This window comes from Phalacrocorax carbo, chromosome 1 (genome assembly GCF_963921805.1).
Source record: "Phalacrocorax carbo chromosome 1, bPhaCar2.1, whole genome shotgun sequence".
In the NCBI taxonomy this organism is placed as follows: Eukaryota; Metazoa; Chordata; class Aves; order Suliformes; family Phalacrocoracidae; genus Phalacrocorax; species Phalacrocorax carbo.
In genome coordinates, this window is record NC_087513.1 from 55,958,328 (window position 1) to 55,984,800 (window position 26,473).

A 26,473-nucleotide genomic window follows, 5' to 3' on the forward strand; every position below is an offset into this window, starting at 1 on the left:
TATACCAAACAAGAGGGGGAAACTGCAGCCTAAATACGGATCTGAACACAGCTCTAAAACCTACAAACCACAAACAGGCACAAATGCAATTAATACTAAGTTTTTAATATAAACCCAGGGGCTTTTCTCCTAGCTATCCACTTTTAGGCTACTACCACATTTTTTTCCAGGGGGTGGGATTAGGATCTCTGACAATTATTTTTTTGCAAACCCCACATTTTTGGCGGAAGAGGGGGTTAGCTTCAAAATCTCACCCATATTATTTTTCACCACTTTTTTTTTTTTAATTTGCAATTACACAACATTTCATCCACGCAGTTACTATCTGAAACCTTTACTTTCTAATGAAGCAACATCCAGATTTTCTTGTTTCTCAAGTCCACCCCTTTCTACATACACAAACACACACCCATACAGAATTGGTTTAAGACAAAAATAATCCCCCCAAAATAATAATAAAGGACTCACCTCTCCTTGGGATTTCCCCCCCACACTATGTATAAACTTTCCTTGATAAATGGTATTGTATTACTAGAGATATTATTAATGTATTATTACTAGAAGTAATAATAATAGTAAGTGCTATTTAATTATAGAAGGCAGCATTCTGCTTCTGGATCGGCTGCCCCTGCAGCTTCCTCCATGTGCCTCCTGATCTCTTTACTTTCATTTCCAGGTCTCGCTCGCTCGCTCTCAGCTGCACCACCAAGAGAAAATGCCTCCCTGCATATCCTCTGGGCCCTAGAGGCTACCGCTTTCCATTACAAAAATTCACAGATCTTTCCCTTGTGGCTGGTTTTGAGATTCTTTAAGGTGAATTAGGTTTAAAAAAAAAATATAATAAAAAACGAAAGCGCTTAAGCAGTCGAAGCTCCGTTCTTATTTTAATGCAACGTTTTTCTTCTTCCTGGTTGTCTTTGCTGACACATAAAATATCCCCCAAAAGAAAGCTGCCTCTGCAGAGCAATTGCATGCATGCAAAGCACAGCAATAAACTGAATTACAAGACACCCCCATAGGATTATCACATATGTGAAGCAGTGACCCTTTGCCCACCCCCCTATACGTTTGCTGGAAGGGGGCCAGAGCTGTTGCTTACGCCAGAGCAATTATCTATTCCAGCCAGACCTCATTTATTTTACCCCGCACTGCTGAGGGGGTTCCCTGTAAATAAGATCTTCTGAAAACATAAATCTTTGGGGGGGGAAACATTCATGTATGTATATATAACTTACTATATTATATACTATTGTGTATAATACAATATATGTATATGATATATATGTACATGCATGTATGCTTTTATATTTATGTATACACATAGGAGTTTAGGCACTTTTTTGGAACCAGAGTTTTGGCTTGTTTTCGTCACAAATCCCCCAACATTTCCAGAAAGTGGACTGAATCTCCACAGAAGCCCATGCCAGCAGTGCCCCAGGAACGGAGCTGCCAATGGGAAGTGGGGACCCAGTGGCACACGTTATTCTATCGTGGGAAATGGTTGTGAAGACAGAGATACCTTAGACAAGGGTTCATCCATCCCTGCCCAGCTGCACTACCATTAACTTCAAATAACCCTCTGAGATGAGTTTTATGCTCGGCTCACAATCCAGCCTCCCTGGTAGGATAGGTTTTCCTCTCCCTGAAGGATTCTGTCTACCGCCAGATCATAATTTCCAGACCGACACTGGTTTAAATTATCACCTCTTTTCTAGTGTAATCGGTGACATGTTTACTCCTCAGTGTCTCGCTTCTCTATTTACAGTGACCCCAAAAAGTGTCACTTTGTGCTTTGCAGCTAAGCAACTCCAACAAGATTCAGAGGCGGGTAGAAGGTATCGTCTGAAGTGTACTAAACTTGTTTAATATTTAAAACATGTTGATCAGAAAAAGAAAGACTTTATATATTGAGTAGGATTGGCTTCCGGCAGATCTGTCAACATAATAAACTGATAATTTATTTAATATAGGCTGTGAATTGTACAATGTACCATATAACACTGGAAAACACTATCTTACGCACTGCACAATATTTAATCACAATGCACTGTTTTTTAGATACTCATTATGGTCCAAAGACTGCTGTTATTCATGGGTAAGACAGTGTTTACTTTTATTATCTTTTCAGCAGATTCGTTACCTCTTATTTTTAGGCAATGACACTGTGACAATGAGTAGGGTCAAACCAAGCTGGGCTCGCTGCCATAGAAGCTGCTGGGCAAAATGTACATTAAATGACAATCCCTGTGGAGGGGTGACTTTGGGCAGAAGTGGAGAAGGGCTGGTGGGGGGAAGTAAACACGGGGAGACCTGGCGTGCCAGATCACACTGGGAGGGCAGCATCATGGAGCCATTAAGCATCAAATGAGTCACAGAGCCCAGGACGCTTCCAACCCTGCAGCAGCTCTGAAAGGCAAGACATTAGAGCTGGGTGAGGAGAAGAGGGCTTAGGAGGAGCTGAGCCGAAAGAGGAACAAAACCAAAATCTCCCCAGAATCAAGAGTTATTTTGGAATAAGCACTGTTTTTTAATTCAAGAACATTCATTTTCAAGACTGCGTTTCCCAGTTGAATATCATGTTATACTTCCCTTCAGACCAATTTCCTTTGCCTGTAAGACCGAGAGGTGTCCTGCAACGCCGTGATCCAGCACGGACTGCTCCTCTCATGAAATAACATCTTTACTTAGTGGTTAACAGGAAGATTTTCACAATTTGCAAGCATGGTTATCGAGGTCTCCTGTGCAGGTAGTCAGCAGAGTCAAAACGCCACCAATCCCTGCTACAAACTAGTTACGGTGTCATCAAAATTACTTTGATTTGTAAAGCTGTTCTTTTAGAAGGAATGAATCTGTGGATCTGTGCTACAGTGGCACAGTCCGCCTTCATTCCAATATAGCTGCATCCACAGTTAAAGGCTTTACTCTCACCTCTCTGGCCCAGGTAATTAGCCGTTATTTGGGAGAGTGACAGAGAATGGGATCAGATATATTTGATATGATCCTGTTTATTGCTAAAGATTGCAAGGAACTAATAACAGCTGCCAAATTCTTTGCTTGTATTTTCCAAGTTCAAGGTCTTCCTTGAGATTACGTTAATTTATTCCCTCATCTGCTCTACGTTTTCTGGCAGCTTTACACTTTTCGCATACAACCATAATCTAGTCAGCGCCTCAGCTTAATTTTCTCCAGTTGCAAGAGAAAATCCTCTTATCATTTATAAATTAGCTTTTCTCAAGTTCTCTATCTGGCTGCTGTACCGGTTTCTGGCTTTTATTCTTTCAGCTGTTATGCTCCATAAAGAAATTTAATTGCCTTTTGTACTCCCCTGGAACCAAGAAGGTCTTCCATGCCCTTCAACCTCAACGCACAGCCTTCCAGATCACCCAGCATTGCTAATTACTGACATTCCTTTCTTGGGTCCATATAAACATTTATCTTAAAACCACTGTTGGGAGAATTGTGAGAGGATGAAAAATGCCTCTTACAATGTTTTGGGCCCAAAGGGCAGAATAAATCCAGCCTATTGCCTGTCTCGGTGCTGAGCTCACCAGGTATCTGCAGCTGCCACCTGAAACGGTACCTACGCCAGTGCCTGCAGGTTGCAACTCGGAGAGAAGGGATTGGGTTAAGAGGACCTGTGCAAACACACTGAGGTAGCAAGCAGGCTTACACTCAGCCCGCCCTGTCCCATCAGATGTGCTTTTACTTCTATAAACTTTATATGTATAATTTTTATAAAACGTTTTTTATATTTCCATAAAAACATCACACACGATGCACACACGAAGCCGTCAAGCAAACAGATGCTTTTTGCTTCCTGAAGCAAGGATGACTGGCGCGCCTGAATGAAACGCTTTCCTCAGGCGTGAGGTTTGACGGCGACACCCCCGAGACCGGTGTCGCCCCTGCCGCGAGGGCAGGGACAAGGGCCGGTGCACCGCCCGGTGCCACGCCACCCCCGTCGCTCGCCAGGACGCGGGTGGGAGAGGGCCCGGCGCGGGCCCACGCCGCCTCCTCGCCGGGTGGCTCCGCGCGAGGCACGCCGGGTACTTCCCGACACCCCCCAACCGCAGGACTACACGTCCCGGCGTGCCCCGCGGCCCCGCCCACGCGCGGCGATGGTGACGGGCTGCGGCACGCCGGCCTTCACCTCCCAGCGCGGGCGGTGGGGGGAGGGACGCCCTTGTGACGTCACGCCGCCCAGCCAATCCCGGAGGGGAGAGCAAAACTGCCGGCTTTCAAAATCCTCCGCCTCCCCCAGCCACCCCTCCCCCATCGTCCCCGGCAGTGGCGGCGGCGGTGGCGGCGGCGTGAGGGCTTGGGCCGGCGCCACTCGATCGCGTCCGCCGGCGGCGCATCACTCGCGGCGTGGAGGTGAGGGGGGGAGGTGGCAGCCGCCGCCGTTGGTGGCGGGGTGGGGTATGTGTTTGTGTGTGTCCGCGCGTGAGGCGAGGCGATCCCGCCGGCTAACGCCCCGGCTCCTTGCCGGGGGGCGGGGGGAGGGAGAGCGGGAAGGGAACGCCTCGCGGCGCTCCCACGCTTGCCCTTCCCTTGCACAGGCGAGGGTACCGACTCGTGGGTGCAGGTCATGCGTGCCCGGCCACGGGAGCCCCGTCCACGCCCGCCCCCCACCCCGCTCTCCCCTGGGGGGCCGCCCGCGCGCGTAGGGCGGGAAGGGGGGGCGGCGGGGCCCGTTATGTGGGGGCGGGGAGGGTGTCACGGAGAGCAGGTGGCGGCGTGCCCGGCGCCCGGCAGCGTCCTCGGGGGCAGAGGGGACTGCAGGGAGCCGGCGGCGGGGCCCCGCTTGCCCGGAGAGCAGGGCAGGCTCCGCAGCAGAGCACAGCACCGCAGGTAGCCGGTGCGTTGTCCCAGTGCTGACAAACTGTTGTAACTACAGCATTCTGCTGAACTCTTTTGACCATCGGGAAACGCACAGCTTCATACTGTCTTTAAGTAACGAGCATTCAGGCATTGCCAAATCTTGGGTTTAATTGCCAAACATACTAACTCTTCTATTTTACCTTTCTTTTTTTTTTTTTAAGCTTTCCCTGTGGAAAGGCTAGCAGTGAAGAGACGTCTGGTAGGTTGATAATTAGGTGTGGCTGATGTGTTTGCAGTAAAACATGCTTCAGGATGTGATGATGAAGTTGCATGTTGAAATTAGGAAGTAGCCTGTGTGTAAGGTGAGGAAAGGAAAAGGGCATTTAAGAGAAAGAGAAGCAAAGGGAGTGAGCACATCTGTAGAGTATAGAAGAGCTTCATACTAGAACAGAACTTTTTTAAATGGTAAGGTGATGAGGTATTTAAAAGTGAAGTTAATAACTGAGCTAGGTGAACAGGCTGACTTCTTTGGATCCTAACTTTTCTTCCAGTCTATTAAAGCCTTCACGGGTTGGAGGATGTCCTCTCTTTCTTCTTCCTTGGTGTTGGATTGGCGGAGGTTGGGAATCTCTCAGTCTGGTGTCTGTGTGACCTGGTAGGGGTGGTGGAGTAAGTTATGTGAGCATCTTTCTACTGGCAGCACCTACTTGAGAGGACAGTCATCCTATAAAAGTTATGTTGATCAACCTTGGGATGGGTTTTTTCCCCCTGTGTCCAAAAGCAATACTAAAGTTAATGAAAGCTGAAGAGAAGCTGTACTCTGGGGAAGCTGAAGGCAAATACTTCACAGCTAGGTCCCAGGAAGAAAGGATGTATGTACAACTTTGGTTTAGGGGGTGTTTTAAAGTCAGTGTTGTTGAGCTCAAAGAGCTGCAAGAGTGTGGGGCTGCTTCTAAGTCGGACAAGAACAGAAGGAAACCACCCTTCTGTTGTAGGAATGAACCTTCATCCATTCTGACAGCAGAAGTCTGTTTTAAAGTACGTCGCTTCTAAGTACTAGTTGCGTGGAGTCTTTTATCCCAGCAGAGGTGCTGGGATAAGAAACATGCTCAGTTTATCCTGCTGAATGAATGGAGACCAGTTACTTCACACAGTGATTGATATTCATTAAATAACGGTAGGCAGATGCTACTAGGCATGGCTACCTTCAAACTTGTGCCTCAAGGCAAAATGTTCGCTAATCCATCATCAGTGTAAGATTGTCCTGTTTAATGTATGTAATAAACCTGTGTGGGACAACCAAAAGGAAAGAGAAACCACAAACCTGAGAGAGAGCTTTGTATACAATGCACATGATGTTTTCAGCAGCTCGGTGGTTCTAGAACTGTGCTGACAAGGGCACTACTGGGAATATCACTGAAAAGGGAAACCAGTTGTGTTCAGTCTAGCTTGCTTTGGAGAACAGGGGAAATGTGCAGCATGTATAATTAAAGAATGGGGTTTGGGGAGAGAGGAATGTTATGTTTTAATTGTAAAAGTGTTGTGTAAAGAGTAATGTCTTAATGTGACCTTAATCTGTAGTTTTAGCTACTGGCTATTTATGAAGTGTAACGACTCCTTGAACACCCAAGCCTCGTCAGTATTGGAAGAATCAACACCATCTGACTGGTTAGCTTTGGAATATTAATGTAGCCTAGCTGTCATAAGTGAGATATGAGGAAAACACTAATGGCACTGAAAACTCAGATATCAAGGAACAAAAACCACATTAGTGTTCAAATAAATATGATTATTCATACAGATTATGTATTGTGGTTTGTCTTTTTTTATGCTGACAGTTTCTTCTAATTGACAGCTCTTAACATTTGGAAAAGCAGAAAAATGGCATCAGAAGACATCACTAAGCTTGCGGAGTCACTTGCCAAAACCAAAGTGGGTGGCGGACAGTTGAGCTTCAAAGGCCAGAGCCTTAAACTCAATACAGCTGAAGATGGTAAGAGAAAATACCCTTGTGTTTGGGAAGTGTCTCCCTGAAATTCTAAAATCTTGTGGTAAACCTCCTGCTAGTCCTGCATGGACAAGTTGTTATAATATTAGCTGTGATGCAAGGGTCATTCAGCTACAGCTGCTTCTGATGGAGATATTTCCTTCCCTTCTTGTACCTGGCTTTGACCTGGTGCCCTGGCAGTGCTACAGCTGGTAGAACTGGGGTTTGGGTTCCTGGTGTGTAATTCTTGTTTCCTTGGTGTTCTTGCCAAGTGCTTTTGACAGTTGCTGTGCATTAGAAGTCATTGCTCCTTTTAAAAACAGTAAGCAAGTGTATGACAGCTCTTGGAACAAGTAGATGCTTCAAAGACCTTCACAGAGGAATGGGTTAATATGTTAGTCTGTTGCTATAGTCCAGTTTCTTCCCAAATTCTGACCAATTTGTTAGACTCTTGTTCGGTTTTTTCCTGGAGTGTCTCTCTTGCTTGTGTATGTGTGTTTTCCAATTAAAAATGTTTTGCAGTGGCTGCTAATGTAGTAATTAACTGGAGAATATGTATATACTCTTAGATCAACAATTCTGCCATATCAAGGAACAGCATGTTCTTCAGAGAGGCTATTTGCTATAGTGCATATCTTTTTACCAATTCCTAAGGTGAAGCTTTTCTACACGCCATTTTAGTAGTGCAAAGCCACTGAACCATGGGGAAAGGCCTTGGAGCTTGGGAATGATAACAAGTGCCCATTTGCAGGAGAGAGTCTTCAGCCTGCTCCTGTGTCTTGCATAGGATTACTCTAGAGTTAAATTGTTCCACCCTGGCATGTTTGCTAAACAGCCACCTACTTTTGCTCAGTGGGAACTATTTCCTGTTGATGTGGCACCAGTTCCCATCAACTTTTGGCTTAGTCCTTGCATCTTTGTAGGCATATGCACTCTAGCTCCTAAACCATGCGCTGAATGGCAAAGGAATCTTTGGAAGTAAGGAGACTTACTTTTGCAAATAGGAGAGTGGCTATCAGAGAACAGAACTAGAAGTAAATTATGAAAAGGCAGGGTGGGGAATGGAGAATGTTCTCTCTAGTGACCTGACACTTTAGCTCTGTTCCCATTGCTGTTTCAGGTTTCTTTCAGATAATGTTGTTCATCTGTTTTCACTAAGGGTAGAGTTGAGCAAGTATTGTTTCATCAGGGTGTTACTGTGGTACCTAAGATGATAGTTAAAAGGCCAACTAGACTATCTGCTTTTTGCAGCTGAAGAAGTGATCAAGCAAATTGAGGAATTTGATGGCCTGGAAGCATTGCGCCTGGAAGGCAACACAGTGGGTGTGGAGGCAGCAAAGGTCATTGCCAAAGCGTTGGAGAAGAAATCAGAGCTCAAGGTGAGATCCTCAAGTGGACGGTGGTGAAGGAGAAGTAATGTAGAAATACTGAAGGCCTGTCTATGCTTTTCCTGCAGTAGCCCACCTTGAGTTAGCCCCAGAGCTTGCTTGGTGGTTCTTCCAGTAGGGAGAATGACCATATGAAAATATGGCAGAACTTGGGGACTTTGGGAAAATTGGAACACTTTCTGAATCCCTAACTGTTCCTGTTTAGAAGGCTTCCAATCTTAAAGCTGGGAAGCTGTGCAAGGAAGAGCTTCTCCACAGAGGCAGCATCTGTAAACAAAGAACTGTGGCAAAAACCCCTTAAGTTCTAAAGAAAAAGCTATATATCTTCTGAAGAATGAATCTTCAGAGAATGCCTGAATAGGGGAGAAATAATGGAAGAAATGCACCAGGAGGTTTTTCCATGTCCAAGCTATGTTCCCCTACTACTGTTCTAGCCTAACGTTAGGAGGATGCTGTGCTGCTAGAGGCACTCTCCTTTGCGGGAGAGGAGTATGAAACATTGATTCACGTTAATCACCCAAGTGTGGCTTTTCAAGCAAGTTCAGATTGTCGAACACCATACCTTAGTAAAATCTGCATTCCTAATGTATCCCTCAGTTTCCTGTTGCTTTTTCCTGGGGTAATTTTCTCAGCAGAAAAGAATCCCAGCTTGAATAAAAGCAAGAATTCTTGTATAGTGTTATTTACAATGTGCATTTCGGTAGCTTTATGTCCTTGCAAGTGAAGTAATGTAACATTGGTTCTCATAGCTCTTTAGTACAATCAAATGACAAGCCCAAGGGAAGGCAGACAGTATTAAGCTGTCCCCAGTGATGTAATGCAACTTGTATGTGTAAACCTCTATGCAACTGTGTTGTCCTAAATATTTTTAATGGTTTCTATCTGCATGTTTCTTATTTTAGAGGTGTCATTGGAGTGACATGTTCACAGGGAGACTAAGGTCTGAGATCCCTCCTGCTTTGGTAAGTAAAAACTAGATCTGAGACTTCTGACTAATATAACTTTTCTCACCTGTCATGCTTTTTGTGGGAGTATGTTTTTTAGCACAGTTGATCTTTATGCTGTTAACACTAAGTGTCTCAGAATAGGTGAGTGATTCTTTTTTGCTCCCTTGGTATGAGGTAGAGAAGAGCTGATAAAAGGCCAAATGCAAGTCTATGCTAGTGAAGAAGCTTGTCACTGGGGAAAACATCCTTGTGATCCAGTAGATAGAATGGGAACTAAGCTTTCTAAATAAAAGCATATGGCCATCTCTTCTAAGAGCTTTGCAGAGCTCCCCCTGGCTTCCTCGAGTCCTGTGAAGCAAGAACATGATAAACTCAACAGAATGAAAACAATATTTCTTTTAGCAATTTAGAGGGGGAAACTCACTTTGAAAAATGTCTATTTGACCTAAAGGGATGGGATAACCTCTTGGTAACTACCTAATGTTTATCTTTAGCTTAATTTGCACAACTCCTTCTCCAGCTTCGGCTGTAAAGTTTTAGTTCCCCATGCAGCTTTGCCAAATGTCTTCAAAGTGGAAATTTTTTGCAGCATCACTGTCATACCTAGCCACTGCAGTGATGCTGTCACTAAAAGTCAATCCACTCCCTCCCTCCCACCCACTGCCATCTGCTTCCTTACAGATCTCTTTGGGGGATGCGCTCATCACTGCTGGAGCCCAGCTGGTGGAGCTGGACCTGAGTGACAATGCCTTTGGGCCAGACGGTGTGCGTGGCTTTGAGGCACTGCTGAAGAGCCCCGCGTGCTACACCCTACAGGAACTCAAGCTCAATAACTGTGGCATGGGCATTGGTGGTGGCAAGGTAAGGATTGCCCCCTTTGTGGGAATGAGGTCAGAGCTGAGACTTGGCTTCAGACTGCCCTACACAGAATCACAGAATGGTTGAGGTTGGAAGGGATCTTTGGTGATCACCTAGTTCAACTCCCCTGCTCAATGCAACTAGAGCAGGTTGCTCAGGGCTGTGTCCAGTCATGTTTTGCATATTTCAAAGGATTCACAGGCTCTCTGAATAGTCTATCCCAGTGTTTAACAATCCTCACAGTAAAAAAGGGGTTTTTGTGTTTAAAGGGAATTTTCTCTGCATCGGTTTGTGTACGTTTGTGTCTGGCTCTGCCTTCCCTTCCCATCCTGTTATTCTGGCTGTTCTTACACATTGGTAAGGTCTCCCCCAGAGCCTTCTCTTCTCCAGCCTTAATAATCCCAGCTCTCAGCACTTTCCCAGTGTGTAAAATTCTCCAGTTCCTTAATCACCCTGGGAATCCTTTGCTGGCCTCACCCCAGTATGTCCATGTAGGAGCCTGGTACTGGACACAGTACTCAGATGCATGCCACAGGGCTGAGTAGAGGAGGAGGATTGCTTTCCTTGACTACTGACAATGCTCTGCCCAAGGCAGCCCAGTAGACTTTCTTTGCTGCAAGCACATATTGCTAGCTCATAGTCAACTTCTCACGCACTAGGATTGCTAGGTTCTTTTCTGCCATACTGCTTTGCCCCCAGATGACCCCCAGCTTATGCTGGTACATGAGGTTATTTTTCCCCATTTGCAGGACTTTGCATTTCCCTTTAAACTTAGTGAGATTCTTGTTGGACCATTTCTCCAGTTTCAAGATCCCTTCCCTCTACATGTTTTCATGGATAAACTTCTGAAGTATGAAAAGCTCATCTGTTTTTCCCAGTCGGGAAAACAGTTCTATTCTAAACATTAGATTCCATGTCAAGAGAGCCTTGGATTTGAGAGAACAGTATTGCCAAGCCTAGCACTGAAGGGATGCCTGTTGGATGAAGCAGAAAATGGGGACTAACTGTCATTATCACTAAGACCCTATATGTTCACCTGTTCAAGAATCAAGTGTTCTTAATGGGGTCAATGTGTTCCAGTGTTGCAAAATTATCACTTCTTGCCGAAGACTGTAATGTGCAAGTGTTGTAGTTAGATAGTTTTATTGTATACCTTACTGTCGAAGCAGGTACATTTCAGTGGTGATCAAAGTATTTCTTGAGAGCTGGATATACAAAACACATTTAGATTCCTTCAGAATGAGGTACTGAGGTAGTATAAATTGCTTGTTTTATCTGTAGATATTGGCAGCTGCTCTGAAAGAATGTCACAGGAAATCAAGTGCCCAGGGCAAGCCTCTTGCTTTGAAAATATTTGTGGCTGGCAGAAACCGTCTTGAGAATGATGGTGCCACTGCCCTGGCTGAAGCCTTTGGGGTAAGTACCAAACCAGAGCTTCCTGACAGCAAATTGGAGCAAGGTGTGCTTAAGCACTGTTGTTAATGCATGCAGAGCTTGCGTCAGCTTGGAGGTGGTGGCTAGTTGTTGGTTCACTGAAGTAGCAATGTTGCTTGCTGCTGAAACTGGAGTCTTCAAGAAGCGCAATTAGAATCAATGACTGAATGTTTCTGTGACCAAAGTTTCCAAACACATAACTAGTTGCTGTGTAAACTTGTTACCTGAGGGACAAATAGGTATCTCCTGAGTAATTTGATAGTAGTCCTATTCCTTCTCCTCCCTCTGCACTAATGGAGGTTATCTGGCACTGGGGTAGGTGTACCAGCTGACTCTTGAATGCTTCTTTGCTTAGTTGTTCAATGATCTGGCAAAAGCAACCTAGTGTTTTCACTATGATCATCCTGTGAGGGCTCTAAGGGCTGCCTAGCTTTTTCTAGCTGTCACTGGCCAACTTGCACGTTTGGAGGAAGATAATTTGTTGTGGTTGGGGCCACCTAATTACCTTTTCTTTCCTCCATTGCTGCTAAAAGTGACTTCTGAATTATAATGCATATTGTTAGGTATACTAACAATGATATTGCAGGTTATAGGTTTCTCTTTTTGTAAAGAGCTATCTGGATGTGATTTTGAATAATCAGTAATCATGGCAAAAATAAAGCTTCTTAAATACTTGAGAGGCTCATAAGAGTGATTCATGAGGAATCCAGGCTGAATGGCACTGCCAAAATGGGATTCATTACTGTGTTTTGTGACATGCTGTTTAGTCCATAAACAGTGCTCATACTAATTTTCTTACAGGGTTTGCTTCTGCAGTCAGGACAAAATGTAGATCTTAATTAGAAAAATACTATATCCAATGATGTTGCTTGTCTTGTTGCTTGGGGTGTTGAACCACAGGTGAAGAACTCTTGTTTTAAACTATCTAGAGTATGTATGCTAGGAGGATGCTACTTGTGACTCTTAGAATCAGGGTTTTCTGTTAATCTGACACTTGCCATGAGCTTGCAGTTTCACTTAGATTTGTGACATAATTGCTCATAAATAATTCTGTGTAGGAGAACTAATGGAGTTTTGAATTGGAGGAAAACAGTTTTAAGCAAATCCTAAAGAGTGGAGCACAATACTCTAGAGTTGAAGTATGTCTCCTACCAGCTTTTTTTCATCTGCATCCTTTCCCAGATCATTGGGACTCTAGAAGAAGTCCACATGCCACAGAATGGAATTAACCATCCTGGCATCACGGCACTGGCCCAGGCCTTTGCCATCAACCCGCTGCTTAAGGTTATAAACTTGAATGACAACACCTTCACAGAGAAAGGAGCTGTGGCCATGGCAGAGGTGAGTCATTCTAAGCAGTTGCTTTGGGTTTGTCTTCTGTCTCCCAGTGTCCTCAAATATAGCTATCGTTAGTACCTCTGGGTTGGTGGAGCCACATGCCATGCTGTGGTGGGAAAGGTGACCCTCCAGGAGTGATAGGACATTCATTTACTTGCATGTCTCTACTTTCAAATTTGTGCTGTCTTGCAGACTCTGAAGGCACTTCGGCAGATTGAAGTGATCAACTTTGGAGACTGCCTGGTGCGTTCGAAGGGTGCTGTTGCTATTGCTGATGCTGTTAAAGAAGGGCTTCATAAATTAAAGGTATTGTTGTCGTGTTGTTCAGCTTTGAACCTCTTTTGAAAATGCCTAGTTGCCCATTTCCTGTTTTTCTGTCCGTTTTCTTACCTACCACTACTGATTATTTTAAAGTGGGATTCACTTCAGCGCAGACTCTGTGCTGACAACCCAGAAGCAATAAGTTGTGTTGTAGATCAGTGGCATTGCCATGTCCAGCTAAGGCTTTTCTACATGGAGGTGTGCCAGTGATCTGTTTAGACTCTGCTTGATGTTTTTTAATCTGTTGGTTCAACTCAGCAAGTGCAGTTGAAGAAATCTGATAATGGAAGTATGTGCTTTTAGAAGCTCTGAGGGTTGTAAGCGGGAACAGAGACGTTCCTCTTCGTGAACAGCTTGTAATCTCTTCAACATTTCAGAGTTCATACATGCCCTAACAAAGAAGAAGAGTTGGCTGTATCAAAGGTCCAAATATTTTTAGATTTTCGGCAATACCACAGCCTCCTACATCAGTATTTGCACAGGACTTGCATTTAGCAATGTTCTAGACAGGCCTAAGTCCAGTCAGGAGTGTAAATAAACTGAGATATCTAGAAACACCTGCCATGGGTCACAGCTGCACCGCAACAGATGCTGAACACTTAATTCCAAATCTTGCAAGCTTACAGTCAAAGATAAAGATTCAGCTGAGTGCTAATATTTATTTATGTCTATAAACCTGCTACAGAAAGTAGTAGGTGCTTTATTTACCCTAGGGTATAAATATATATAGGTATATATATGTATAAATACCTAGGGTATTTATTTACCCTTGCTCAGGCTTCTGCTGGTTCTACTGGTACTTACGTCTGAATCTCCCAGGAAAACTTAAGTCAGGATTCTAATGGGGGTATTGAGATGAACAGCCAGAAGTTAAATCCTTTTTTCTAGAACAGAAGTGGTTAAGGGAGGGTAGCATGAAGCAATCGTAGCTGATTCATTCTGTTCAAGGACTGCTTCCCTTTTGCTGTTAATATTAAATCTCTTCTCAGGAAAGGATTGATTGAGCACAATGTGGAATGGTAGGGGATGGTGCCTGGCTGTTGAATAACTTTATTCTTACTAGTCTGTCCACACTGTTTCTCTGCTGGCTGTGTTTATCAGTAGTAGTACCACTCATAGTTTGTCTTTAGAAGTGCTTGATCTGCAATGTAAATGTTCAAAAGCAAATGTGCAGTCCATTTAGTATAGTAGCTACCCTTCTTTGGTAAGACTTACTGGTATGTGAATTCTGGAACGCTCTGTGACCCTTGAATAAGTGAAGATCTCCAGTCAGCTGATTGCTAAGGACTAAAATGTCTGCTACCTTTTAGGTGAGCAGTCAGAATAGTCTGGCCTCTGTAGCTATTCTGGCAAAGTGGTTGCCCTCAGTAGTGCCGCTCTTAGCAATAGTGTGTTTCAAAATGCCTCTTTTAGGATTATGAATAGGAGTATGTGTCAGGTTTTATTTCCAATTAAAAGTACTTCTTTTTTTTTTGCTGAGAGCCTCTTCAAATGAGATTCTTTCCAGAACACTTCTGAGCACAACACTTATGGAGATGATAGATGTTAACAGAAATTCTGCAAACAAATGATGTTCTGCTTCTTAGGAGCTGAATTTATCCTTCTGTGAGATCAAACGAGATGCTGCTCTGACTGTTGCTGAAGCTATTGAAGATAAGGCAGAGTTGGAGAAGTTGGATCTCAATGGTATGTAAGTTTGCTAGATCAAAGTATGTCTAGTCAGATCCCAGCTAGAAACCACTGGGAAGAATGTTGACAGTATCACATATTCTAGTCTTGTAATTGTCAGCATTTGAAAAAAAGTGATACTCTGAGAGAAGCTGAACTTGGATAACCTTGGGACAGGAAGCAGTTATATCCTGAAAGCTTTCTTAAGCCATGAACTCCGTTAATTGTTGAAGTTAAGCAGTTGTGGTATCTTATAAGGTGGAAAGATTAAACTGGTACCTCTACCTGTTTTACGGAAAACTTTTTTTAATTGTTCATTGTGATCTCAGATATTTTATACTTGCAAACAAAAGCCTGTGTGCATATCTCTGCAGAAGAGTGGGAGAACTGTGACCAGTGTTGGCTTTTGCTGTTCTTACCTTGGGTCACTGCATTTCAGCGGTACTGTGCCATGTGTCCTTGTTTTAGAATCGCTGAGAACAAGAGCTGTTTGTAGAACAAGCAGGAATTCTCTCAAAGACACTCTGAAAAATTAGGGGGTTTGTCTCCAACCATTGTGTAATGCTGCTGAAATTTGTTTAACAACTGTTTGATTCTGATAACTGAAGGATGCATTGCTGCCTTAAGGTGTTGTGTAGAACTGACTCATAACTGTTCAATTTATGAAATAAAAGATAGAGAAGAATCTATAGCGAAATCCTCAGGACCAAACTTGTGTGCAACTGTTAAGTCTGCTCTCTTTGCCCTATCAACCTAGGTAACTGCCTGGGAGAAGAGGGATGTGAGCAACTCCAGGAGATCCTTGAAGGCTTTAATATGGCAGCTGTACTGGGATCTTTAAGGTAGGCAGGGTACCAGAGTTTAAATCAGAAATTTTATTACAATTTCCATCAAAACTTTCATTGACTTATCTGCTTTAAAATAAGAACTGTAATATTGCAGATGGATGTCGGTTTCAGTGTGCAGCGGGGAGCACCATTAAGGGATTCCATGAGGGATAAGCCTTGTGTCTCCTTTTCATCGATGGACTTATCTTAGTCTTGGTTTTAGATTGCATTCCTCACTCTTTGCTTGCCATTGCCAACTGGGTGACTGAAGCATGAGTGCCCTCTTAATCTGTGTAGGTGGAGGTGTACTTCTTGCAGTAGGACTTGAGGGGAGGCTGCTTTTTTGTTCTTGAAAAAATGTTTTGAGTTCCAGTGTACAGGAATTGCAAGTGTGTTACTAATGTAAAACTCAAACCTTAGTGATGATGAAGGGGAGGAGGAGGAGGATGAAGAAGAGGAGGAAGATGAAGATGAGGAGGAGGAGGAAGAGGAGGAGGAGGAAGAACAGCAACAGCTGAAGGACAGAGGACAGGGAGAACAGGAGTCACTGACTCCTAAGAAGATAATTGATTCACAGGTATGCTTACTTCCGGATGCATCCCTGTTTCCTCAGCGTGAGGGAGAGTAAAGGAGGAAATGAGATCTGGAGTGAGTCTGAACTTGGAGCGCTGAACTTGTTCATATTCCTGTGTGGCAGGCACTGTAGTAATAGTCAGGGAGGCAACGTGCAGGAAATAAAGAAAATAGAGGACATGGAAACATGTTTTGTTAAAGTATGCACATACACACATGCCTGGAGGGAAGGGCTGAATAGCAGTTGTAACAAACATGGGTAGAAAAAGTCTTCCCGTGTCCGGAAGATGGTGGGAACCTTGTACGTGCAATGCCATGCAGTTATGCTAGTGTATTCTGGCTATTCCAACTCAGGGCTCCTTCCAGCCTCAAATAGCTTTCAAACAGAATAAATCCTGAGCTGTGTTCTGACCTGTCCTATGTGCCTTTGCTGCTGAACAGATTTATTTACTTCCAAGAGTAAACCTGAGATGGATTCTGCCTGTTTCAGGATTCAACTCCAGTGCCATCTCCTCCTGTGGATGTTGCCACATTCCTTGCTTTCCCATCACCGGAGAAGCTGCTGCGACTAGGACCAAAGTGTTCTGTGCTGATAGCTCAGCAGGTAAGCGAGATGCTGGTCTTCTGTGCTTGGTTCTCTCTCACAATCATATAATCCCCAGATTAAATCACCCAGAGGTGATAATGTTCCCTCTTGAGACCTAGATTTGCATCTTCTCCTCAGCGATTCCAAGGAATCTTATGGAAGCAGACCATGCAGTTAATGCTTATACTGGCACCTGAGCTTCTACATAGAGTCACTGTGTTTCAGTGTTGCTATCCCTTGTGATACAGGCTAAGGCAAAACTGATGCCAGTCAGCTGAAGGCTGTAATTCTTGTCTCCTAGCAGAGACCCATCTTCTGTAACTGGTGAGCAGTGACCTGAGTGGCCCCTGATCTTATTTTTTCCCCCTTGTCTTTCAGACAGATACATCTGATGTAGAGAAAGTAGTTACAACTCTCCTAAGGATATCCTCAGTCTTCAAAGATGAAGCCCCAGTGAAAACCGCAGTGCATGAAATAACAGGTGTCTGGGCCTTTCTTCACTTCATGGTGTGACCTGCTTCACTGCAAAGGACACCAGTTCGATACAGAGGAAGGCCCCTGTGGGCCAGGCTGTTGGACTGTTTTGTCTCTGGCAGCAGGAAATCCCAGATAACAAAATACCAAGCTGTGCCGTCCTGCTGTGTGGAGTGAAAGCAGAGATTCATTCTGAATTTAGCATATCTTGTGCTTCCAGAATATTGGTCCTAAGGGAGCATAGAAAACAGTTGAACAAATTTTCTCTTTGTGTTTTCATTCCTTTTGGTTTCAAATGAAATGTGAATTCTTGCTGGCCTTCAAAATTTTAAAACTCTCACTCTTGGTGCTCTACTTCCATGCATATAAATATGATCAGATTATATACACAGCGTGCATGTTCAAATGCACTGAGTAGAGCATTTTGTGATGCATAGGACTGAGGCCAAATTACATGTGAAGCTTGGCAGTGTGAATTTTGGAGGTTTTGCTTTTTTTTGGTTGGGTGTTTGTTGGTTTTTTGTTTATTTGTTTTTTTTTCTTTTCCTTTGTATCAGGCCTTATATTTAAGGACTGGGTTTTATTTGTCTCAGTGTTTCAGAGATTATCCCTAGTCCCTGCAGACAACTGGAATCTTAGCAGATAGTACCTCCCAAAAGTCATTTAACAGCTGATATTCCCTGAGATCCGTATGATCAATCTTGATCTTAAAATCTGTAACAGCATCCCTTTCTGTATTGTTTCATATTATGCATTTATTTCTTTTTAGATGCCTTGATGAGAAAAGCCTTCACTTCTGCCACATTTAATTCAGATGCATTCATCACAAGCCTCTTGATCCACATGGGACTACTTAAGGTGAGGAAGCACGAAAGAGTTAAATTACGCTCTGTTTAGGCTGTTGAAGACTAGACTGGCTGGGTTTTGGGTAATTATGTTGCCATGGAAGCAGCTGGGTGCCTGTGCATGCCTGGTGCCCAGGGACAATGGAAGTCTGCAGGTCCAGCAGAAACTGCAAATTGCAAGGTTGCATATTAGGATGAAGGAGTAGTCAGCTCTTTGTACCTCTTCTGCTTAATGTGCTCTGCATTCTCAGTCATCCCCTAAAGGCAGGGAGGGTCAGGTAAGGAAATAGTGCTGCTGCTGGTCTATGGTATCTGTAAAAGGCAACTGTCCAGGAGTCTAATCTACAAAATCATTAGTTAATGTGGTCCTTTAGGGCATCTATTACCAGAATGGCTCAAAAACATATATCCAACTACTCATGCTAGATCAGCAGCATTCAACTTCATGCTCTGGAGTATCTTTGCCCAATACTAGTATTAAATATGCAATTACAGGGAATAAACCTTCTTGTGAGAAAAGATGGAGGGTCAATAGGGAAACCTGTAGTTTTACTTTCAGTGAGGTGACTGGGGAGAGGTTCTGTCTGCAAACTTAAGCACCTTTGCCTGCTTGTGCTACAAGGCTTAGTTTCTCACTGCCCCAAGACCTAGAAGCTGAGAATGGAAACTTTGGACCAAAAACAATTCTAAACCATAGAATAACCATAATCTGTATTATAGCAGCCTGCTTTTAATTAGGTTTATGGATTTCCTTCTGCTAATATCCAAATTGGAGTACAGATAGCTGTTGGCTTGCTTGGATACATCTTAATTTCCTAAAAATCAGTCAAGCCTTTCCCTGTGTTCATTGGGCATTGGACCAATGCTGAGCTTCCCACTTCTCAGACAGGTCAACAGAACCCAAGATAAGCATTCTATAGGACAAAAAGCTATTTCGGTGACTACCACCTACTTCTTACTCATACAGAAAATAGCAAATATGCACAAGCCGCAAAGCGCAGAGTTGTGCTCCAAAAGCACTCTTTCAGTCCAGGAAGTGGTGTTTATAATAAAGCCCTTGAGGATCAGCCAGCTGATTCCCATCTGTGATATAGAGGACTGTTGATGAACTAGGCATATGTGGAGAGGGAGCAGCTTCCATCATTTTCTGTCCCACATAGCTGAAAGCACATGAGCAACATATATTCTTAGCACCATGAACTCCCAAGATCATACATGTAGGAATCAGGTCTAGATCCTGTCTACAGAATGAAGGGCTTTAATTGAAATGGCAGTGGAGAAATAAAAAAATGTAAGAGTTGGGACATGTAGGTTAGCACTATATTAGGAGCAAGAATAACTTAGGCATCATGTAAGCAGAGGGATGACTATTAGATTTATCTTGTACATAATTGTGAGACCAGTTCTGAAAATACTGCATCAAGTTCTGGAGGAAGCCAGCTGAAGAACTGGAGATGGTATAAAAATGAGCTACAGAATCATACAAGAAAAAAATTATGTAATTAAGGCAACTGATTTTTTTATGAATTGAAGTCTGGTGGAGTTCCTTAGGAGAGCACTAACACAGGGCATCTGAGATGATTTGGCTGTTTCTTGAAAGTTCATTACTTCACTTTCCCCATAATACTGCTGTCAGCTGATAAGTAGTAGAATGCTCCTGATGCTGCTTTATTTCAGGTGCTGGTGCTGTGGGGCTATGGAATTGGCTACCTTTTTCTTGAGGAATGTTGTACTTAATCTAGTGACTAGCTTTCTCTCCTACAGTGTATGGGAACACTTCATTCAACAGAGAATTCATTGCCTTTCTGAATTACAGTGGATTAGATTAAATAGTGATTGTCTGATGTCTGACTTCATCTTATTGTCCTTTTCTCAGAGTGAAGAGAAAATCAAAGCTGTCCCGAGCCTCTATGGTATTCTTATGACCTTGAACTATATGGTCCAGCAGGATTATTTCCCTAAACCCCTGGTCTCGGTTCTCTTAGCTTTTGTCACAAAGTAAGTATTGTACTTGCCGTGTGGTCCTCTCTGTGGGAGCTAGTGAAACTGTTTGAGGGTTAATAGCTACATGCAAGCTGTTCTGTTAAAGTTCACTAAATATCTGTTCTGAAATTAATCTTTAGTAGTTTAATGGGCATTTACTTTTGTCTTTCTTACTCCAGTATGCAAGATTTAGAGTAAAAAAATCTTGATCCTAAAGAAGAAATAGTGGAAAGCTGGCTTTGCCACTACCTGGCTCTGAAGCAGAGACTGCTAATGCCAGTCCCAGAAGAGGTGTTTTGAGGTTAAGGAAACTTGCTGGGTTTCTAGCTGTTGCTTGAGTGAGCTATGAGTATACTGGATCTAACTGTGCCCTCCAAATTATCCTTCTGAGTATGAGGGTCAGCAGAGCTCTACCTGAATTATCATGCTGTGTAACACTGAACACCAGCAGATCAAAAGACAAACACCAAATTTGTTTCTAAATGAAATTTCTGAGAGTAAACTGGGAACATAAGTGTAGAAGAAGCTGCTTCTTACTGCCTGCCTTTAATGTTGTTACTTCTAGTATAGGTGTAGAATCAAACCATGCCTCCACCAGCTTTAGGTTCTTTGTCTTAAAGCATAGTAAACGCAATAGCTGTGGAAGCTATATCTCTTCTGGATTAAATCAGTGTGAACTTCTGCATTGATGAGACTTAGAAAAAACACACCAGATACTTTCCCTCAAGAGAGGAAGGATTTAATACTAGTGTTCAGCATTCAAGAGGAGAAACAGTCCAAAACTTGTCGCTTTAGGGAAAACCAGCAGTGGTCTGAAATCCATTTGGAGCTTGGTGGCTGTTTGGCTCAGCTTGGACCAGTGCCTTGTAGGGTGAGAGCAGCTTTTTCACAGGTTCCATAATGAGGCTTAAGCCCTCAGGAGTTTCATGGTAAGGGTAGTATGCAGACAGACAGGATCTCTTGCTGATGGAAGGCAGAGGCATCGAATACTTGTGGTCAGTATGAAACATGGGTGATAGGGATGCAGCCAAATATTGGTAGTCAGTCTTTTCTTAGTTATACTGGGATTGGCAGCAGGCCAGTTGTGACAGGGGAGAAGAATTTTTCCAAGCATTGGTGTGGCTGAAGCTGTCAAAGCTGGTGTGTAGCAGTGATATGTGTCCAGCAGCCAGCCATGCTAAGGTCAGTTTTGGAAAATAGAACTATGTAATTAGCTTGTTTACACATGCACAAATGCTAACCTAGAGTCTGTTGTGGTGGAAGTTTGTCTGCTGTCTCTTCTCTTTGGCTTGATCAGGATAAGAATTAGGCAGTTACAAGCCAATGACCATATGCTTTACCAACTGTACAAACATGCCTCCAACTCAGTTGTTACAGGTTTAAGCAAGAAGTATCAGGACTTGCCATGTGAAGTTGTACACACAGATCACTGGATTTCTGCTGTTTCCAATACTGTTGCCTGTGCCTACATCTTGCTTGTTGATCAAGTAGATATGTACAGTATAAGGATCCAATACCAGCCCTAAAATAAAAGGGTGAAGAAATGATGGCTTACTTCATTAGGCACTAATTATGCAGAGATCTGGCTTGATCAAAACACATACCACTTAGTGTCTATCATCCCCAGCCCTCCAAACAGAGGATTTAAATCACTTGAAGCTGGGAATAACAAAAAGGGGACTTTGGTTCAGTGCATTTGACCCTTCTAATTGCTTATGTCAGGTTCCAGTGCCTAGAGTAGCCTTATAACTCAAGTTGACATGTCCTTCTAAACAAATTTGCTCACAAAAGACGCGTGTTCCTCTCTCCCTGTATGTGCGTATGTAGGCCTCTCTTAGGCTCCAGCCCTGCAAAATACCAATAAATGTGTTTCATCTGTAGATGATGCTGTACATGACAAAGTAAGAGTAAAATTCTGGTCTTGATGAATCCATCAACAAAAATTCTGAATCCATAGCCAGCATTTCAGTACAATTGCAAGAGGGGAAAATCACTCTTTCTGAAAGTGTAGGGTTGTTCAGAGGCCAAGAGCCTCCCACAGTAGAAGGCAGATCTGTCTGCCTGCCTTTGGTATGTAAGGGTGCTAGCACCAAGCCGGCAGCATGTCCCTGGTGCTGTGAAAAGCTGAAGCTTTCTCTGATTTACAAACCCCTCTGTTGGAAGGTAAGATATTGTAGGGAAACTGGTGTCTTGTGCAGCATAATGAAGTCAACACTATATACAAGCAATATACCTTTGTGTTTTGAAGACATATTTATTTCTTGAAATGCTTTCCCTAAGTGAACAAGGAGAACAGCTCTTGAATCTTTTATAGTGGCCTGGAAAGAGCAAGAGCAGTTCAAGAACCACAAAGTCCAGTTAAATCAACTTCTCAATTAACTTATGCCCATGCCTTTTCTTGGAATTCAGTCAGAACAAAATCACGGCCTAACCTTAAATGAGACCTTTAACTGGTTAACCTAGTAATCTGCAGAGCTCATTTGGACTCTGTTTCTGCAACAAATCTAATTCCACTCTACCAAACCCATGAGTTCTTCACCTGCAGCAAACTGGTGTCCATTTTTGTGATATCTTCTAGGTTTTTTCCTTCAGGATTGCAGGGAGCTCCCTTGGGCTTCTAGAGCTGTAAAGTTCTTGTAGCTGCCTAGGCTAAAGCTCTGCTCCCTTTTGCTGCAAAGGGCTTACTTCTGGAGTAGTCGTTCTCCTTTGTTTTGTGACAATTTGTGATGTTGTAGGTAGTGTTCTACATTCAAAAATAATAAAATTATGGATATGGACTGTAAGCAGCATCCATCTTGCTGTGATGCCGTCGGTCCTTATTTTCTTTTTGGACACAAGGGGGTGCTGTGAATCCACATGTGCTTTTCCATAAGTTTTTTAGATGGGAAGAGTGAAAGTACGTGGATGCCTGTCTGCCAGCTTGTGATTTGCTGGAGGTGGTGGTTTTTTGGCTTTGGGGTTTTTTTCGTAAAGGTTGAGGTTTTTGTTTGTGGTTTTTTGCTACTCTGCTGCAAGATTGGATCATATCACTGGCCACTTTCTCATGGTCTCTAGCACAGAGTGGCGGGCAGTTTAGCTCCCCAGCAAGGAGGTTCTTAGTGTTAGAGGAGGCTTGGTGTTAGAAGTGGAGGCTGTGATCAGCATCAGCAGTTTAGGTTCTCTGTTTCCAAAAATGAGGAGCTGCCTAGACAAAGTCAGCCTGCTTACTGCAAACAGGGCTGGATCTTGCAAAGATGACGACTGAACTACCTCACCCAGCCACTCTGAAGATAACAAAACAGCAAGTTGTAATTGTGCCCTGTCTGTTCACTGTGGGGCACTGAATAGTTTGAGGGGGATAAAAGGGGTTAACTCTTCTCCAGGATGCAGTTCTGTTATACATACATGTAAGAATACATGGACCCGCATATAGCAAACAACTTCTGCAGCTATTACCTGTGTGCTATAAATCCAGAGATCACTTTTTGCTCCTCCCTAGATATTCCCATCTTCATTTCAGCTCCCCCTTCCTTCCCAAACTGAGGTAACCTCACTGCTGTTAAGGGCATTTTGCGGCGTTGGAGTAGGAGAAAGGTGAAATGAATGATTTCCATTCTCAGCACAGTGGAAAATGTTGGATTAAAATCCCTGGGAGAAAGTTCCCTAGTCAATAGATACAGACTGTTAGAAGTTTCAGTGATACTTAGAGAAAAGCTAGCCTGTGGAAACAGAAATATACATTACTGGGAGGTGATGGGAAGGTTAGGGGGAATTTAGCCCCATGTTAGCCCTGATGTGACCATAGTTCCATCATCTAGTTGCAAGGAGCAGGTTATTCTGAATGAGGTAGACCCCGCTATTGCGATCTCTGTGCCAGGTGCTTTTAGACAATGGTCTGCAGCTTCTTTTTGGGGCCCCCCCGAAGAAGTGGCCCAGCAAAGCCAGTCAGGTGTTACTCGACCTCAGGGGTGGGAGGGGCTGCTTTTGAAGACTTAAGCCCTGAGACCAAAGTCACCATCTGGCTAAAGATAGACGACTGGGTGAGAAAAGGTTTGAGTACGAGCAGGCTTGTCTTCTGTTGTCTGGGGCCCTGAACAGTGAATCTATGTGGAAAATTCCATTGCTGGGAGATGGCCGCCTGCTCCCGTTCACTTCCTGTTACTCAAACGGAGATACCGGCCTGCAGATCAACAATCTGCTGCTGATGATTTTTTTTTAACATGTAGGAATAAATGTTCTGACTCACTCAGTGACATGAGAGAGAATTTTCAACTGCAAGCTTTGGCTGGGAAGCACTGACCTATGCAGAGATCAGGGAAGGGTTTCAGAAGAGATAACTGAGAGGAAAAGACATAGACTTTTGGGCATGCAAGCCCAGTGTGCTCAAAATAGTGTTTATTTGCTCATTCAAAGTCAGATACAAAGCAGTTCATTAATTTAGTATTTTAAATCTCTCTTTCCACAGACCAAACCGTGCTCTTGACTCCTGTTCATTTGCTCGCCACATGCTCTTACAAACCCTCCACCAGCTGTGAGAGACGAGATATGCTGCTGTTCCCTTCTCTGCCTATAGGACTGTGGTCAGCGGAGAACTCAGAGCCGCATGGTGGGAGAGGATCCCAGAGCCCATACAGACATGCTGTCCATTCTTTTTTTTTCTGTTTAGATTTTCTTGGATTTTTTCTTCTGTAGAAGGTCTGTCCTTCCTTCTGCTTTCATAAACGTGGACAAATCCTGCTGAATTTTTTTTCTACTCCCCATGAAGGTGACTCCCTGGTCTGCAGGGCAAGTGCTTACGCTAGAATAATTCAGTGCTGCTCTGAGCTCTGCATGAATTGAAGAGTCCTCCACTTCAGTCACGTTGGCAAGGGTGTGTGAAGACTAACACAGGGCCCAGAAGCCCTCTCATCAGGATCGACCCAGTTGTGCATTTTGTTTTATTTTATTGGACTGTAACTCCTACTTGATAACATTAGCACTGTGCAGGGGGGAGGCTAGTCTGCTGCTGCCGCTGCCCCTGCTTCTCCAGGCCAGGGGAGTGCTTGACCCCCTTCTGCTGAGGGGCAAGGTGTGCTCCCCTCTGTTTCTCCTTTCAAGTCCATTTGTTGAAGGCAGTGTGTGGCTGATGTGTATTTTAATATACCACTCCCTGCTGCTGTGGCTTGGAATATTTGTGTAGTGTGGCTGACTCTGGTGGCCATTGCTTAAGAGAGCAAACATGTTTTTATTGTAAATTTTTTTGCCATTGCCTGTGCTATTCCTTCTCCTTGCCCTTTACCTGTCCCATCCCCTTCTTTTCCTAACTAAATAGGCTTGGTTTGGAAATGAATACAATCCATGAAATCCCTGTGCAATACGTGTTCCCTTTCTCCTCCCTTTGACAAAACACTGGGACTGTGTGTACTGTTCACATGTTTGAAAGCTGAGCATTTGTAAGAGCACGAAGAATTAGGGCTGTGCTGATCATTCTTGGGTAGGGCTGTGCTTTCTTTTCTTGTGCTGAAGGAGTAGCAGCCGATGCCCTAAACCTCTGTATGGAGGATTGTCCATGTGCCTACATGTGTTTGTGGCACCTAGCTGTACCGCTCACAGGCTTGTCCTGCTCCCTCTTCTTTCAAGCCTCTGAGAATCAACACCTCTCATTCTCTTTGGGTAGCAAAGAGTTGTTCCTGCCTTCTCAGTTTTCTGTTGGAGGAGGTGATTCATCCTCCCTTACCCGACCTTATGAGTGGCATGCAGTATAAATGGGGCCAGTGTGAGGAAGAAGTCAAGGGAATGGAGTTAGCAGTCCCTTCATTGTGAAAGGCAACATGTAGCACAGCTGCCAGGGCCTAAATGCAGGAAAAGCTGGTGTTGTGTCACACACTTCACACCCTGCATGCAGGCAGCGTGGACAGTAAAAAGGGCTTGGGACACTGGATTGAAATAAAGTTTGTGGTACGTGTGAGATCTACTTGCATGCACTCTCTGCTTAAATTCCTCCAGGTTGTGGGCCTGTTCAAGGCCAACCATTGGTGAAACTGGGGAGGGCTCTGGGATGTTTTGTGGTATGATCCAGCAGTCAGGAAAGCAGTGTCTTGTTGCTCTGGCAGAGCAGGTGCTGGGCTTTAAGTAAGAGCAGTGTCCCCTCCTTAAAAAAAGGCTGCCCCTAAGGCTAAGAGCAAAATGTATTTTTTTCCCAGTTTCTGTGACTGAAGCTCTGGACTCCTCTGTGTCCAAATTGATAAAAATTAACTGAAGCGAAGGTACCTGCATGTACAGAAGGAGCTTCAATCACTGCAGGCTCCACCCTGCCTCCTTTACCTCATCCCATCCCCTTACTTCAGCTGTCTTGGGCAAAAGCAAATCTGCAAAGTTTTGCTATGAACTTGAGGGCAAAACTGAGACATAAAAGAAACTATTTTATGTAAGTCTTGAACCTCGTGTAGCTTTCCTTGGAGATCC

General features: G+C 43.8%; 2 protein-coding genes across 9 annotated transcripts in view; one reads left to right on the forward strand and one right to left on the reverse strand.

The window, feature by feature from the left end:
• ZC3H7B (zinc finger CCCH-type containing 7B) overlaps positions 1-904 on the reverse strand; it is a 49,965-nt gene extending 49,061 nt beyond the window's left edge. For 4 of the 8 annotated variants that reach the window (XM_064453569.1, XM_064453608.1, XM_064453601.1 and 1 more), the window contains exon 1: positions 469-902. The gene's annotated coding sequence lies outside the window, so the exon portion shown is untranslated. Of the gene's footprint in view, positions 1-468 lie in introns of all 8 variants that reach the window. The other 4 variants (XM_064453617.1, XM_064453590.1, XM_064453551.1 and 1 more) reach the window with 2 other exon arrangements.
• Positions 905-4,283: 3,379 nt separating this feature from the next.
• Positions 4,284-25,383, forward strand: RANGAP1 (Ran GTPase activating protein 1). Its single transcript, XM_064453535.1, has 17 exons — positions 4,284-4,374; positions 5,043-5,080; positions 6,677-6,814; positions 8,060-8,187; positions 9,099-9,158; positions 9,825-10,004; positions 11,283-11,417; positions 12,618-12,776; positions 12,966-13,079; positions 14,681-14,780; positions 15,520-15,604; positions 16,010-16,166; positions 16,653-16,766; positions 17,127-17,229; positions 17,992-18,080; positions 19,944-20,065; positions 24,495-25,383. The coding sequence occupies exons 3-17, from the start codon at positions 6,703-6,705 to the stop codon at positions 24,562-24,564; spliced, it is 1,728 nt and encodes a 575-aa protein (XP_064309605.1). The 5' UTR covers positions 4,284-4,374; positions 5,043-5,080; positions 6,677-6,702; the 3' UTR covers positions 24,565-25,383.
• The last annotated feature ends 1,090 nt before the right edge of the window (positions 25,384-26,473 follow it).

Bases quoted from the DNA above. Each gene is read 5' to 3' on its own strand.
- RANGAP1 (XM_064453535.1), top strand. From the start codon at position 6,703: ATGGCATCAGAAGACATCACTAAGCTTGCGGAGTCACTTGCCAAAACC. The intron at 14,781-15,519 runs GTATGTAAGTTT...CTATCAACCTAG, and splicing joins GGAGAAGTTGGATCTCAATG to GTAACTGCCTGGGAGAAGAG. The intron at 16,167-16,652 runs GTATGCTTACTT...TGCCTGTTTCAG, and splicing joins AGAAGATAATTGATTCACAG to GATTCAACTCCAGTGCCATC.